Source organism: Misgurnus anguillicaudatus, chromosome 15, assembly GCF_027580225.2.
Source record: "Misgurnus anguillicaudatus chromosome 15, ASM2758022v2, whole genome shotgun sequence".
Taxonomy (NCBI): domain Eukaryota; kingdom Metazoa; phylum Chordata; class Actinopteri; order Cypriniformes; family Cobitidae; genus Misgurnus; species Misgurnus anguillicaudatus.
This window is the reverse complement of record NC_073351.2, coordinates 3378669-3393849: the sequence shown is the minus strand read 5'-3', so window position 1 is coordinate 3393849 and position 15181 is coordinate 3378669. Positions and strand designations below refer to the sequence as shown.

General features: G+C 37.8%; 1 protein-coding gene across 1 annotated transcript; it reads left to right on the top strand.

Moving 5' to 3' along the window:
* The first annotated feature begins 12075 nt into the window (after nucleotides 1–12075).
* mafa (MAF bZIP transcription factor a) lies at nucleotides 12076–14951 on the top strand. The gene has a single exon (XM_073853293.1). The coding sequence runs from the start codon at nucleotides 12458–12460 to the stop codon at nucleotides 13427–13429; it is 972 nt and encodes a 323-aa protein (XP_073709394.1). The 5' UTR covers nucleotides 12076–12457; the 3' UTR covers nucleotides 13430–14951.
* Nucleotides 14952–15181: the final 230 nt, after the last annotated feature.

Genomic DNA, 15181 nt, shown 5'->3' with positions numbered 1-15181 from the left:
ATGCATTACGTCTATGAAATGTCCCCACAAAACATGAAAACCAGAGTGTGCGTGTGTGTGTGTGTGTGTGCGTGTGTGTGTGTGTGTGTGTGTGTGTGTGTGTGTGTGTGTGTGTGTGTGTGTGTGTGTGTGTGTGAGCATGTGTGTGTGCGTGTGTGAACAGTTTGAATGAAAAAAAATATTGTGCTGGAAATCACAAGACTACAACCGCTGCAAAGGAGGTGTTGTTGTTTTTTTCATAAAAAACAACAGTGGCATTGTGTAAACAAACTAGCATTTGAAGGGTTTAAAATTCTGAAAGTTAATGAATGTTTGGTCATTGTGATTAGAGCTGATGTTGGTTAAAAATATGGCATCAGTGAAAGTGGAAAAAAATATTAATCTATAATCTTTTTGGACATAGACATTTTTGTCCCCTGTGAACCTATGTGTAACTTTATTTAATTGATGCACAAGGGTTAAGTTGTCAAATAAATCTTTGGTGTCGCCAGAGTATCTATGTGAAGTTCTAGCTCAAAATACCCCACAGACAATTTATTATAGCATGTTAAACTTGCCACTTTGTAGGTGTGAGCAAAAATGTGGTGTTTTTGGGTGTGTCCTTATAAATGCAAATGAGCTGATTTATGCACTAAATGCCAGTGCCGTGGTTGGATAGTGCAGATGATCCCAATCTGACATCACAAGGGGAGCCAAGTTTCAATTTCCCATTTTTTCACATGATGCAGAGAATCGTTTACCAAAACTAAGTTACTGGGTTGATCTTTTACCCATTTTCTAGGTTGATAGAACCAATGGGGACCCAATTATAGCACTTAAACATGGAAAAAGTCAGATTTTTATGATATGTCCCCTTTAAGACTAGTCCCAGACTAAAATGCATGTTTCAGCTGTCTTAACTAAACAGCTTGCATCGACCTACTTTTAAATATATCAATACCACAGTTTTTTTCCACAAAATGCACAGCAGCAATGTGTTTTTGGAAAGTATTTTTGTAAAAACAACCTAAATGTCCTAATAACAATAAGACCTAGTCCTTCCGTAATCTAAACTCTGTCCTTAAATATGTTCTGTATTGATGCGTATTTCATAGCTGTGTTACATTTATTGGCCTATTGCTGCTTGTTATTAAACCCTTGTTAAGAGGGCACATGTCGGTATCAAACAGCTCCAACAGTATATTCCTCCAGAACCTATAAAATATGACTGAATAACCAAAATCTTAAAGAAATGGAAGTCGATAATGGAGGAACAGGCCCAATTTAATGCTATCTGTCTGGTTTTGGCCCTACTGTTGTCTCCTGGGTTGCCCAGACAGCAGATGATAAATGGATTAATGTAATTACTCACAGCACTGCCCACATTCTGGACGCTGGGTGAAAATTGAGCTTCCACAAGGGCCCTTTTGCTTATCTGAGTGTAGCAACATCCACTCCTCTGTAGGGAAGATCTTTCATTCGTACTGTAATGTCATGTCTTTTGTCACATCCCGGTCTTACATTTCCTGTTTTTAACCGGTGCAAGCTAATAAAGCGCGGTGTTAGTAGTCACGTTTAGAAAGAACTGAGGTTTTGGCATTTGGATGAATTTTAGGGTATGTTTGGAATCAATAAATTAATCAATAGAAAAAGTCAATAGATAAAACTCATTGACTTAGGACATAACAACTTACTGTAGGCTGAAACATGGGAGTATAACAAGATTATAGTGTAAAAGGATATGTGTGGATTTAAATACAGGGATATTTCAACTATTTAATTAGATTGCCGTGGTATATTTCATTTTCATGGACACCTCATAACAACAATAAGCTCTCTAAAAATGGCTGGGTTATTTTTTGACCCAAAATGGTTAAATATTGGACAGAACACATGCTGGGTTAAAAATTACCCCATGCTGGATCAAAAAGGACACAATGTTGGGTTGTTGTTATGCAACCATGGGGTATAGTTGGGTTAAAATAACCCAGCATTGAGTCCGTTTTTAACCCAGCACATGATCTGTCCAATATTTACCCATTATGGGTCAAAAATAACCCAGCCATTTTTAGATTGTGAATGTATAATTATTACCTAAAGTACGAATGCACAATTAAAAATAATGGTCATTTTTAAAATGTCTTCAAGACCTGATTTTTTCTGTTAAAGATTGCTTTATTAAATTATTTTAACTGTTTGAATCCTTTGGTAAATATCCTGACACAATAAAGTATCCCAGTGTGCCACTACAAGTCTTTGGTGTGAAATCTACATTGACTGTAACGTATATAATGAGCAAATATTGGCTATATGATCTTGTTCTCTAATTCTAAGGAGATATGTGCATTTTGCACCAGTGCATATTCATGTGGAGTGAAAGGACTTAGATTTGGTTTGTTTAAGGGCTGACATTTTTGCTTAGAATTTTTCAGTCCCCCATCTTTCGTAAAACATTTCTTCCAAAGATGAAGATTTTCTTTTTCTTCCATGTCATACAAAAGGATACGTAAAGAGAAACATTGAAAAGTTTGATGATGGATGACATAAACGCTGCCATTGTAACATCCTACCCAGTCTCCTGAAGATGCGTATAAATAGCAAAAATTGTGCAATACATATGCCAAATTCCACCCCGGCGTGCACACGACACGCCAGTCCCTCCCATTCACTTAAATGGTACATCTTTTTTTGTCGTTTTATTTATTGGTTTCTCATTTTTTTCTGTTTTTTTTAAACCATTTTCGCTTGGGTTTAGGGTTAGATTTGAGATTTGCTTAAAAAGGTCATTTAATATACAGGTTTCTCCATGTTTTTGTCTATATTTAAGCCATGGTCGCTTGGAGTTGGGGTTTGGGTGTCATTTTTATAAAACACAAAGTTGTTCTAACCCTAAACCCAAGCGACAATGGTAAAAAAATTGAGAAACCAATAAATAAAACAACAAAAAAAAAGATGCACCGTTTAAGTGAATGGGAAGGATTGGCGTATCATATGCATGCCAAAGTGGAATTTGGTGTATGTATTGCACGATTTTTACACTTCGTGCTATTTATACGCATCTTCAGGAGACTGGGCTGTAACATCCCATTTGCTATGTGCTCTTAAGACAAACTATAGCTTTACAATATAATACTACATGATAGTGAGAAACTGAGATTTATGTCATTATTCACTTAAAATCCCCTTTCTCCTGGAGATTTCCAATCTGATTTGCATATTTTGCTTAATATATTCATGTGCAGTCTGTGAGAAACCATATTATCAAGTAAATGCAAAGAAAGATTTTTAGGTCAACAATTCATTTTAATTTAAAAGAGCTAATGTATAGATACATTTATGCAATATGCAGCAAAATGTGTTTTTACTAAACTAGAGCAATGTGTGCAACCACAACTAAAGCTCCTTCACCATTTGTCATGTATGATTGCAGAGATAGTCTGTGTGCACATCACATCCTTTACACATCATAGCATGCAAGAGCAGTTTCACATGCTTTCATGACTGCCATGTCTTCTCTCACGTACTTGTGTTTTCCAGTTTCCTGTAATAGGGTTTCTCTTTCTTTCAAGAGGAAATATCGCACATATATTTTTTACTTGGGTCATCTGTTAATATAGGTCAGTGCTCGAGATTTTTAGGCCAAAGAGGCTCTGAAATGTTATTACGATCTTTTGCATTGTGACATTCCTTTCATGACAATTGAGAAAAAAAAACGTAATTTTCCTTCATCCGAATGAAATGTGACCCGATCCTATTTTCGCATGGTTTTAAGTCACGGTTAACATTTTAACATAGTTATCTTTGTTTGCTCAATCAATGAATGAAAACAAAAACAACCAAACAGTTTGGGTTTGCCCAATATGTGTAAGAGCTTAGATTAATCAGAGTCAGATTGAGTAATGCAGTTAGCCAAATAACACAGATTGATTTATCCGTCTATTGCACAGTCATTTTTGATCTGACACCAGAGCTCTGTTTATTTGTGATCAGATACAAGGTTAAAGGTCAAAGTAAAGCCTTTCATCAATATGAGTAAAGTCATGTGGCTTGTGGAAACTGTAAGTCACTGTAGCACCTACTCAAAAGAAACGGGATGACGACTGGAGGTCATTGACCTTTCATCCGTTACTAGCAGAAACTATTATCCGAAGAACAAGATGCATCATATATGCACGCAGCTTAATGTGCCAACATGTACTATTTAAAATATGTCAGGCTTGTATCATGATTCAAAGCTGGCTTCAGTCAAAGTCTTTGTTGTGGTTGGGCCCATGAGCTGGAGCTGAAACAGAAAAAGACATGAATAACAATTGAAGGGTAGCTGCTGTTCATATCATTTCGAGTAGAATATGATCATTTAACTGTAACACAAGGTTAGGCAATGCATGTCTATATGATTGGTTAAAGAAATGTGTCTTTAATCTGGATTTTAACAGGGATAGTGTGTCAGGGAGGCCAGAGTTTAGGTGCCAAATGTGAAACAAAGTCTGTGAAACAGTCAAGGCGGACGCCAAGCTCAACTGCCGCTCTAGGCAAAATGCAATCGCTAACCCTATAACCACTATACGCCCACTATTAAACTCAACATTTAGGATGCATAAAGACTAGGGCCAGTATTCATGAAAAATGTGGGCACATCTCCTTAAAATTACACTCTCAGAAAAAATGGTAGGTACAAAAGTTGTCACTGAGCCGGTACATGTACCTTTTTAAAAAAGTACACTTTGGTACCTAAATGTTGCATATTGGTACCTCAAAGGTACATATCTGTACCAAAATGGTACCTATCAGGGCATTTTTTAAAGGTACCGTCCCAGTGACAACATTAGTACATTTTTTCTGAGAGTATACAGAAAATACCCTAATAAAGAAAACAATCATTCAGAAAGCATCTTAACCCTTAAAAGAGGTCTTAAGATTCAAAATTGTTAGGAGGCTTAAAAGTTTTTTTAGCAGCAGGGAACATGGACAAAACTCGAAGAGAGAGAGAAAAAGTGTTGCATACAATGCATGACAGTGAGTTAATAAGACACAACAGATTAGAGATAGATTTGGATCATGTTTATGATACATTTTATTAGAGACATGCAAACATCTTTAACACAGTGCAGAAATGCCATAGCGCCAGAAATAGAAGTAATAACTACATGAACTACAGTAACAGATTTGGCAACTGGAAAAACCGCAACTTTGCAGCAGAGATGATTTGGGTCTGTTACAGACTTTCATAAGCAAAGTGATCGCACAAACAATATCAGCACTTACAGTACCTTATTGTGTCACTGTTTTTGGCATTAATAATTCTTATTAAATATATTAAGTATGACAATAACACAATAACAGCGTGGTAATTAAAAAAATAAATATATACACATATATACAGTACATACATATCTATATAGCGTGTGTGCGTAGGTAATGTACAATAGGAAAAATTGCATTTCAAAGTGATGGCTTTTAATACATAAGTTTAAGATGGTTTATAAATGTTTCTGTGCACTTACACGTTTTGTCCAACAAGTTAATCTTCACAGATTGTGCTAATTTTATGAATTAAAATTTTATGAATATAAAAAGCATATTTTTGACTTCAAAATTCATAAAAGTTGTGTTCATCTTATGAAGACATCATATACTTTTTTTGAGATAATACAAGGGAGGGAACCAGTTTCTGCTTACTTCAGGTTGTGAGGATTGCAGGACGAATGAACCCAATAGCAGACGATGTCAGGGGGAAACAGAAAACACTTTATTTTACAAACAAAAACCCACGAGGGGGTGCACAACATGAAGACACGAAACTGACAGACTTTACAACTTGACTGGGTAACTTGACTCTGAATGACGTGGAACACGACACAACACAACACAATGATCCTGCACAGAACTAAAGAAACACTGACATTAAATAGAGCAAACCAAACAAGATAACGAGCGGGGAACAGGTGATGGGAATAAGTAATAATTAACAATAAGCAGGAGGACGAGGGAGCGGGGACAAATGACAAGACACCGGAGGTACATGCCCAAACACAAAAACAAGGCATGAACCTCCACACAAGGCCAGGGACTGCCAGAACTCTGCCACCATGACAAAATACAAATTTAACAAGACTTCAAGGCAGAGTCCTGACACAGGTAAGTCTACAAAAATATGTCATCTCTGTGTCACTCCATACCTAAAAGTGCTATTTTTTTCCTTCTTAGACAATCAACCAATACACACATAGCGACAAGGTCAGCCCGCCTTCTCCCTAAAATGTTTTTGCTAAAATGGTTTAGTATTTTCCTGCTCAGAGTTGCTTTTAGATTGGTCCTAAATCGCTCTTAAGCTAAGACTTCAAAGTAGAAGTTTACGTTTTTAAGAGCTTTCAAAGTGCAAGCTAAGAAGCTTTAAGAATACAATCCTAAATATTTTGTTTATTAATAAAATTTCACTAAAATAAACATGAAAGCATGCGATGTAAAAAGTCAGCATGCAAGCATACAGTTACAAAATGCATATGAAGTGCATTCAGATTATAACTACCATTTTCCTGTTGCCTATTATTTCTTTTTACTATTATCTAGCCTAATTGTCTGTTTGTTCAACCTTACTTGTGCTTCTGTGACCAGGGGTCGCACTTTTGCTTGTCCGATTACTGATGGTTTTGGAAAAATAAACCATTCTTGCTGCTCGAAGAGGATTTGAACTTTGACAGGCGCTGTTTTATGTCAATGACATTAATTGGGCATCGTTTAAAGGCGGAGATCTAAAACTGCTCAGCTGTGCACAAGTTCAAGAAGTTCATTTTTGAGAAATGATCAGGATATCATCGTCGGTGTATGAATGTGTGAGTGAATGGGTGAATGTGAGGCTAATTGTAAAGCGCTTTGGATGGCCATAGGTCTGTTAAAAGCGTTATATAAATGCAGTCCATTTACCATTTAGGATGGTTTCTATGCAGCATTTTATAAAAGCAAGGGTAATTTTCACATACATATATAAAGGACAAACCAGATTCAACAGGAGTAATTGTTGACACACAAGGAAGCTGGCTGACAGGGATGTCTGTGTACTTATCCGGATTGTATAAAAAAACCCACTGCTGCTTAACTTACTGCAGAATAAAATTAAACCTTGACTGTTTCCACCAAAACTATTTTTCGGAAGCCCACTTTTTTCAATACTACTACATCCAAACCTTTGGTCACTTGTGGCAGCACAAAACATCAGCTTCAATAGTGTCAGCAGCACAAATCTCCACATCCAGGAGCGTTACGAAACAGAGAGACCCACAAACGGCTTAACATCTGCGCCCTGAGTGAAGCAGCAATAACACAACCTAGGCTCACTTCCTCTGATACATGGACATATCACTGCCAAAGGCTAATAAACTATTCTGGAGCATATTGTACCGCTAATCAATCAAACATTGTACCCTAAAGATGCTACTGTTTTACATGATGATAATGCATCATCAATACAAACATATGGGTCCGTTAAAATCTCACATGACCTGCATTGTCACCAGATCTTAATATTACTGAGCCTCTTTTCTGTGCTTTGGAGAAGTGAGTCGGGAAACACGTTCCTCCACCAGGACACTGTTCTGCAAGAAAATTGACTTAAAATTCCTGGGCTGTGTGTGCAAGACTTCTATCTGTCATTCCCAATATAAATTGATGCAGCAAAAGGAGGCCCTACACCATACAAATAAATGAAGTTCATTGTCCAACTCCACACACAAGAGTTGTAATGTAATTATTATGAATATATTGTGATTGCAACTTCAGTGCTTATAAGCAAATATAAAACACGAATTTGTGAAAAGATCTGAGGGGAAGATGTTTTTCAAAAATATATTTTTTGTATTGATTATTTAGCGTATTAAGGTATCTCTTGTAACTGTTGAATAAAATATGTATAGAAACCAGTCCTACTCACACTCGCTCTGAACAGGATTCGAACCGCTCTGGTATGAGAGTCGGACGCTCTTACAGCCATCAGATCTAACATCTATCGCTAGAGCACTTCTTGATATCAGGGAGTGAGGTTTACTTTTACTGCACAGCTCTCACTGACTGGTCTCTTTTACAGAAACTTAATAAAACAACTACAGAACCTGAACCTGTACATGCCAGAATGCATTCATTCTCAGTCTCACAAGGTTTTGTGATATAGTCACGTAAATTTTTTATTATTTTTTTGTGATATTATCACGAATTTCTGCGTTTTTTCATGATCGTATAACGAATTCCTGTTTTCGTGTGATTATCACGTATTGGTTACTCAACTGCTTTTTCCTATTTTTAAACCATTGTCACTTCGGTTTAGGGTTAGATTTGGTGCTTCCATTTGAATGTCACTTTATATATTGGTTTATATTATTTTTTCTGATTTATTATTTATATGTCGCCTGGCGTTAGGGTTAGAGTTGGGTTTGGGTAAGGATGTCATTTTATGTAAAACTAAACTGAAGGGACAATGGTAAAAAAAATAGGACAAAACAGTTGAGTAACCTACATGTAATAATCACACAAAAACAGGAATTTGTTATACGTATACGATCATGAAAAAACACGTAAATTTGTGATAATATCACGAAAAAAGAATAAAAAAATTACCTGGCTATATAACGAAATTTTGTGAGACTGGGCTGGCTTTGCGCCAGACATGCAAAAACACAAAATATTTAAATGTGAATGTGTGGCAGCGTTTTTACTTATTAACGGCCTTAAATGAAAGATACAAAATAAATAATTCATCAGAGGTAGGGATATAAAGACCAGAGGGGGGATAATCCCCCCATCCCCCCAGCAAATTTCACCCTGGATACATATATATATAATTACACACTGAATGTAAAATTAAGCGAAACTGAAGTGTTTTGCATTTACAGCAGTGGCGGCCGGTGACTTCTCTTCCGAGGGCACGAATTCAAAATATGTGTTCGGAGTGTCATGTTTGTGTTTTCAAAATATGTGTTTTTTGCGTCATGTGCATCACATGTCTTGTCAAAATAAGTGCCTGCTGCACACGCGCTGAAATCGTTTATGATAAAAAACGGTCACGTTCACAAAATACACGCAAGACACTCGCTTAACAGTAAACTGTGATTACGCATGAGATTATGCGAGTATCTGGCAAACACAAGCGTCTCTTTTATCATAAACCCTTTAGACGCATCTGCAGCAGGCACTTATTTTGACAAGACACGTGATGCACACATGATCACTTGACGCGCCGGACAAATATTTTGAAATGACAAACCACACAAATGATGAACTACATGCATATTGTGACGAGCTTTGCATTGCGCGCCCTCGAGAAAGAAGTCACCGCCCGCCACTGATATACAGTGCTTGTTATAAGCAGATGAAAAGGCCTTTTTTTACTTCCTTTACTACTTTTACTTTATTTGTTGTTATGATCAGATTGAGGATCAATATGCATGTGTTATTCTGTAAATAAAACGCCAAAAAGCCAACAGTAAAGCTTGGCGTAGATCATGCAGCCAGTGTATATAGTGGTGAAGTAAAGGTACAGTATTAATCATTCATCCACAGTCCGAGCTATGGTGCAATGGGTAAAGCAATGTGAGTCAGGCCTGTGTCATAATCTTTGTCCTGCACCTCTCTCCTCCTTTTCCTTCACCATAGCAACACACTAACAACCACTTAAATCACTGTATAGCAATTGTAAAGCGAGACCCTGGTTATTCCACAAGAACATCCAAGAAAAATGTACAAATCTTACATAGTTATGTCTCTGTGTGTAAACGCTTCAGAATATAAGGTCTAAGAAAAGATTTTTGGTAATAATTTACAAGGTTGTATTTGTTAACAATTAGTTAATGCATTAGCTAACATGAACTAACAATGAACAAAACTTCTACAGCATTTAGTAATCTTAGTTCATGGTAATTTTATCATTTATTAATATATTTTTAAAATCAAAAGTTATAGTTGTTAACATTAGTTAATGCACAACTAACTAACATCCCTAGCTCCAGCTGTATTGGCATTAACTAACATTAACAGATTAAGATGAATAAATGCTGAAAAACTATTGTTCAGTGTTAGTTCATGTTAGCTAATGCATTTTCTTACATTAACTAATGTTAACAAATGCAACTTAATAGTAAAATGTTTTCAATCTCTCTTATGAGTTTTATTTGGTTTGATGTCAAAGTGAGAAAACAAAGTCCAATAAGTTCTGAATTTGATTAAATCTTTTCATACATTCAAGTCAATAAAGGTTTTTGTTGTCATTGGGCATATAAAGAGCACGTGTAATGCACTGTAAAAAGCAAATGCACTGCATACAAGCACGCATGCACACACACACACACGCGCGTGCACGCACACACATAGAGTAACAGCTACTGATGTAATCATTCATGGCTGGCGGTCAGAGAGATTTCACCTATCATTATACTCGTCTCACTCTGGCATCTAAAAATACCAGAGATCCCAAGCATGAGATTATAGACTTTGCCAGAAAAGATACTAAGTAAATGATTACAGGCTTTTGCGCAGGGCATGAAATCACTATTTGCTGTAGCAGTGTGAAGCCTAGCACAAGCTTAGTATACCCACAGAGGAGAGTTTTTCAGTAGGAAACTCACCACAACATGGATACATTCTTGTGGATTTTAAATGATTTTTTCTTCTTTTCTTCAGAATGTAGAGTTTTAAATAAAAATGTAAAAATATAAAAAATGCCAAGACAGTAAGAATTATGATAAAGAAACATTCATTAAAGTGACAGGCACTGTTTATTAAACAAAGCAAACAAACAAAAACGATTTTGCTAATACTGTCCTCTGGGCTAATGCAATACTGAATCCTTGAGGATTGGAAAGGAGAAAAGAATTACAATAAAATACTGCAACAATCGACCCCTGACCTCTTGTAAAAGAGCAACGAACAGAAGAGTTGTTTAATATATGACTAGATCGCATGGAACAGATAAACAGGTTTTATAGCCAGTCACTTGATCTGTGCTGGTTTGTCACTAAAAGTCAAGCCTGTCTTCCTTTAGCTTTGAGTCAGTCAGCTGCCACAACTGCCACAAATCATCTGGCATTCTTTCACGTGTTTTACTGTAAGTACAAATGTGTAGTTGCAGTTAGGAACTCTTCTACCTGATCTTCCCCTAACTTTTGCTGACATAATGTAGTCAGGCTGATGCATTAAAAATCAATATTCTTTTTATTTTTAAGAAAAAAAATGATAATTTAGTAATCAATAACTTATTTCTTTTCTTTATGTTTTTTATGATAATGTTGCTTTGTTTTTTTGTAAATACATAAAATAGTTCTATGTGAATCATGTTGCACTTTAAAGACAGATGTGTGTTTCTCTCTTAACTCATGTGTAATATCACATGTCCTAGTAATTTGTATCTAATATTAAATGTTAAATCAAAAGTTAACAAATGACAGGATATGAGTAGTCTCACGTACTCAATCCTCTCTATGTCCAAAAGGTGGCACTGTTGAATCTTTAAAATGACCCATACTTTGTCTATGAACCTCACTTACTTTCATTATTATTCTTTAAAAAGAAATTTTATTTAAGCCACTATCTAAAATGAGACTGGCAATGTGATTATTTCTTGGTCAAGATTTGGGTTTATATATATCCAGCAGAATAATGCAACAGTATAATGTAGAAGTTCGACTTCCACGCACCATATCATCTATATTATCATATACATATTTTTGGAAAGCTTATTTGCAGAATATTTGCAATAAATATGCTGTTTGTTATTTTATTATAGTAATTATAGGCAGAGTTTGTAGCTATCCTGAATACATCTGTAAAAATTCAGTTCAAAACCCCGTTACATAGCACAGTTAGAAACCATTTACGCACCAAAAAATCACTCTTTTAAATAACACTGCATGAAAACAATGCAGATTAAAAGAGTTAAACGTTCACGGTGCGTCAATTTAACTCTTTTCTTTTGCATTTCTGCAACGGCACGGCAGTCAGCTGACGAGAAAAGTTTGGCTTTCCAAAGTCGTATGCGAATAACTCTACGATGCGGCGCGCCTATTGGCTCGTTCGCGCATGACGTCACGGTCGCTATAAAACTCAGGCATGCTTTAAAACTCTACAGTAATGTGTCGACTTTAAAAACTCTCTCTTGCTCGATGTGTCGGCGCACTTACCAAACGTTACACCCACCCGTCTGACCGCGATGCTTTCTGCTCTCCGCGAGTCACCAAAGTGTTAAATGTTTGAAATCCAAAGCCGCCGAAATTCTCACGCATAGAGACGAGAACGCGATCCGATGCGTGTGCGCAACAGACTGTGCCAAGGAGCGCGCGTAATCTGGAGTTAGGGGAGCACCGAAAAGACTTGTTTTTCTATTTTCCTGCCGAGAGTTAAAGATTTGACAAACATCAAGCTGGCTCACGCAGTCCCGACCCAGCCCGCCCTGACAGCTGCTCTTCAGCCGCACTGGAGGACGGTAAGCAGCAAGAGGATGGCATCAGAGCTGGCACTGAGCAGCTCCGACCTGCCCACAAGTCCCCTGGCCATGGAATATGTTAATGACTTCGATCTGATGAAGTTTGAGGTGAAGAAGGAGCCACTGGAGCCCAATCGCAGCATCAACCAGTGCAGTCGCCTGATCGCCGGGGGCTCCCTGTCTTCCACCCCAATGAGCACGCCCTGCAGCTCGGTTCCACCTTCCCCGAGCTTCTCGGCGCCCAGCCCGGGCTCCGGGAGCGACCAGAAGGCGCACCTGGAGGATTTTTACTGGATGACCGGTTACCAACAGCAGCTCAACCCGGAGGCGCTGGGCTTCAGCCCCGAGGACGCGGTGGAGGCGCTGATCAACAGCGGCCACCAGCTCCAGAGTTTCGACGGCTATGCGAGAGCGCAGCAGTTTACCGGCGCAGCCGGGGCGGGAAGTGCCGCGGCTGGGGAGGAGATGGGCTCCGCCGCCGCGGTGGTGTCCGCAGTCATCGCCGCCGCCGCCGCGCAGAACGGCGCGCCTCACCATCATCATCACCATCACCACAGCCACCAGCAGCACCAAACCCATGGGGTTCAGTCCGGCAATAGCACCTCCGCCGCGCACCACCAGCACGCGCACCTGGACGAGCGCTTTTCCGACGACCAACTGGTGACCATGTCCGTGCGCGAGCTTAACCGGCATCTGCGCGGCGTCAGCAAAGAAGAGGTGATCCGACTCAAACAGAAGAGGAGAACCCTCAAAAACAGAGGCTATGCCCAGTCGTGTCGCTATAAGCGGGTCCAACAGAGGCACGTGCTGGAGGGCGAGAAGTCCCATCTTATGCAGCAGGTGGACCACCTCAAGCAGGAGATCTCCAGACTGGTGCGCGAGAGAGACGCATACAAAGAGAAGTACGAGAAGCTCGTGAACAACGGCTTCCGAGAAAACTCATCAAGCAGCGACAACAACCCATCATCACCAGAGTTTTTCATGTGAGTTCTCTAAAACGCATAAAAAGAGATCAATAAAGTTTAAACAAAAGGGGAAAGTTTTTTCCCCGGTAATGGGGGTCGTTAGATGGAGGCTGACAAAACTTTTTATTTTTGTTTATTTTGTGTGAACTGAAATCAGTTCTTCTTGATTGTTTGGGTCTTGTTTTTTTTCTTCTTCATATGCATTCATGTTTGGTATGTATGCATATAGACTCCAGATCTCCAGACCATCATCACCCCCTACTTTGCTTTTTTTGCCATGAAGGACACTTTGCGCTTCTTATTTTACCTTTTGTTGTTTTGCCAAAGTCAGCGATATTTTTTTTAGTCATTTTCCTCATTGTCATCTCATGTCTTCCGCTTGCTGTGTTATGACTTTACATGAGAATCTATAGACATTATTGCTATATTAAAGACATGTTATTCAAAGTGCCTGCATGCTGGACATGTATGGTCTTTATCACCCTCCCTTTTTATGCGCTTAAACATGAACTTCTACTTGGAAATGAACTTCTACTCAGCATGGCCTTTATACATTGCTTTCATTTCTTAACCACTTTTTGGAATACGGACTAAAAACGTGACAGGAGCATTATATCATCGTTCTCCCCATGAAACGTTTGACCCATACAGTGTTCATTCAGTTCATGCATTGTTGAGAGTCAACTGGAAGCAATGTTTCAGAGAGAGATCGTGGACCTGCATGGTTTCTAAAAGGAGTGCTTCCCTGGGACTTAAACAGTGTTGTTGCTAAAAGCGGTTTGTGTATTTAATGTCACACTTTTGCATTTTGATAACTCTGGAAATTAATCTATATTTTGTGCATCATCTAAGGACAGTTGAAAGTAGAAATGTAGCCACATGTTGATACTTATGAGGAAGGGTGATATTCACAGTCTTAAATATTTGAGAAGGCTTTGGGAAGTTTGCATACAGCTGGATTTTTTATTATTATTCAGAGCTTTTTGCAGCATGTGCTTGCAATGAAATAAGCAAGTTTGCCAGATGTAGTTCCTGTTCTAGCCTACCATTTACTGTATTTTAAAACCAAAGTGTAAACTAGAATTCAACATGAAAAATTATGCATTTGAAAAAAAAACATTCGACCTATTTGGAATGAGTTGCACTAAATGTAGCTTGTAGCAAATAATATATCAGACAATGAAATCTATCTAGAACGCTAATTTAAATGAAACCCATCATGGCTTTGCTATAAACTAAAGGATATAATATTATTTAGATATATATATATTGTCAAGCAGGACTCGATTCTTCCTTTCTTTTGATAAATTCATTATTTACAAAGCAATAATACGGTAATCAATAATAAAATGTCTGGACATTGTTTTATAGTCAGGGATTGATACCCTGCTTGTATAAGGATATACCGTTCATCAATATCTTTTTTAAACTATGTTAATTAAAACTTTTTTTCATATATATATTTTGCTGTGCAAAATTATTTCATCTACTAACCATATGTGATGTTCATATGTGCTTAATTTCATTTCATACAATTATATGACATGCAACTTGGGCCTTTTAAAGTCTTCTCTGGATGTGGTTTGTTTTGTTTTTGTTTGTTTTTTTACTCTGTGATAATTCTCAACCAGGAGCTTCATGCTCTGCATGCATTGCGCAAAACATTTTTGCTGTCTCAAAAATAGACCTGCACAACACACATTTAATATAGATTTGATGGAACAAGAAGCAAAGCATTAAAGTTATTATATAGGTGTTTAGCTCAAAAAAGGGC

Bases quoted from the DNA above. Each gene is read 5' to 3' on its own strand.
- mafa (XM_073853293.1), top strand. From the start codon at position 12,458: ATGGCATCAGAGCTGGCACTGAGCAGCTCCGACCTGCCCACAAGTCCC.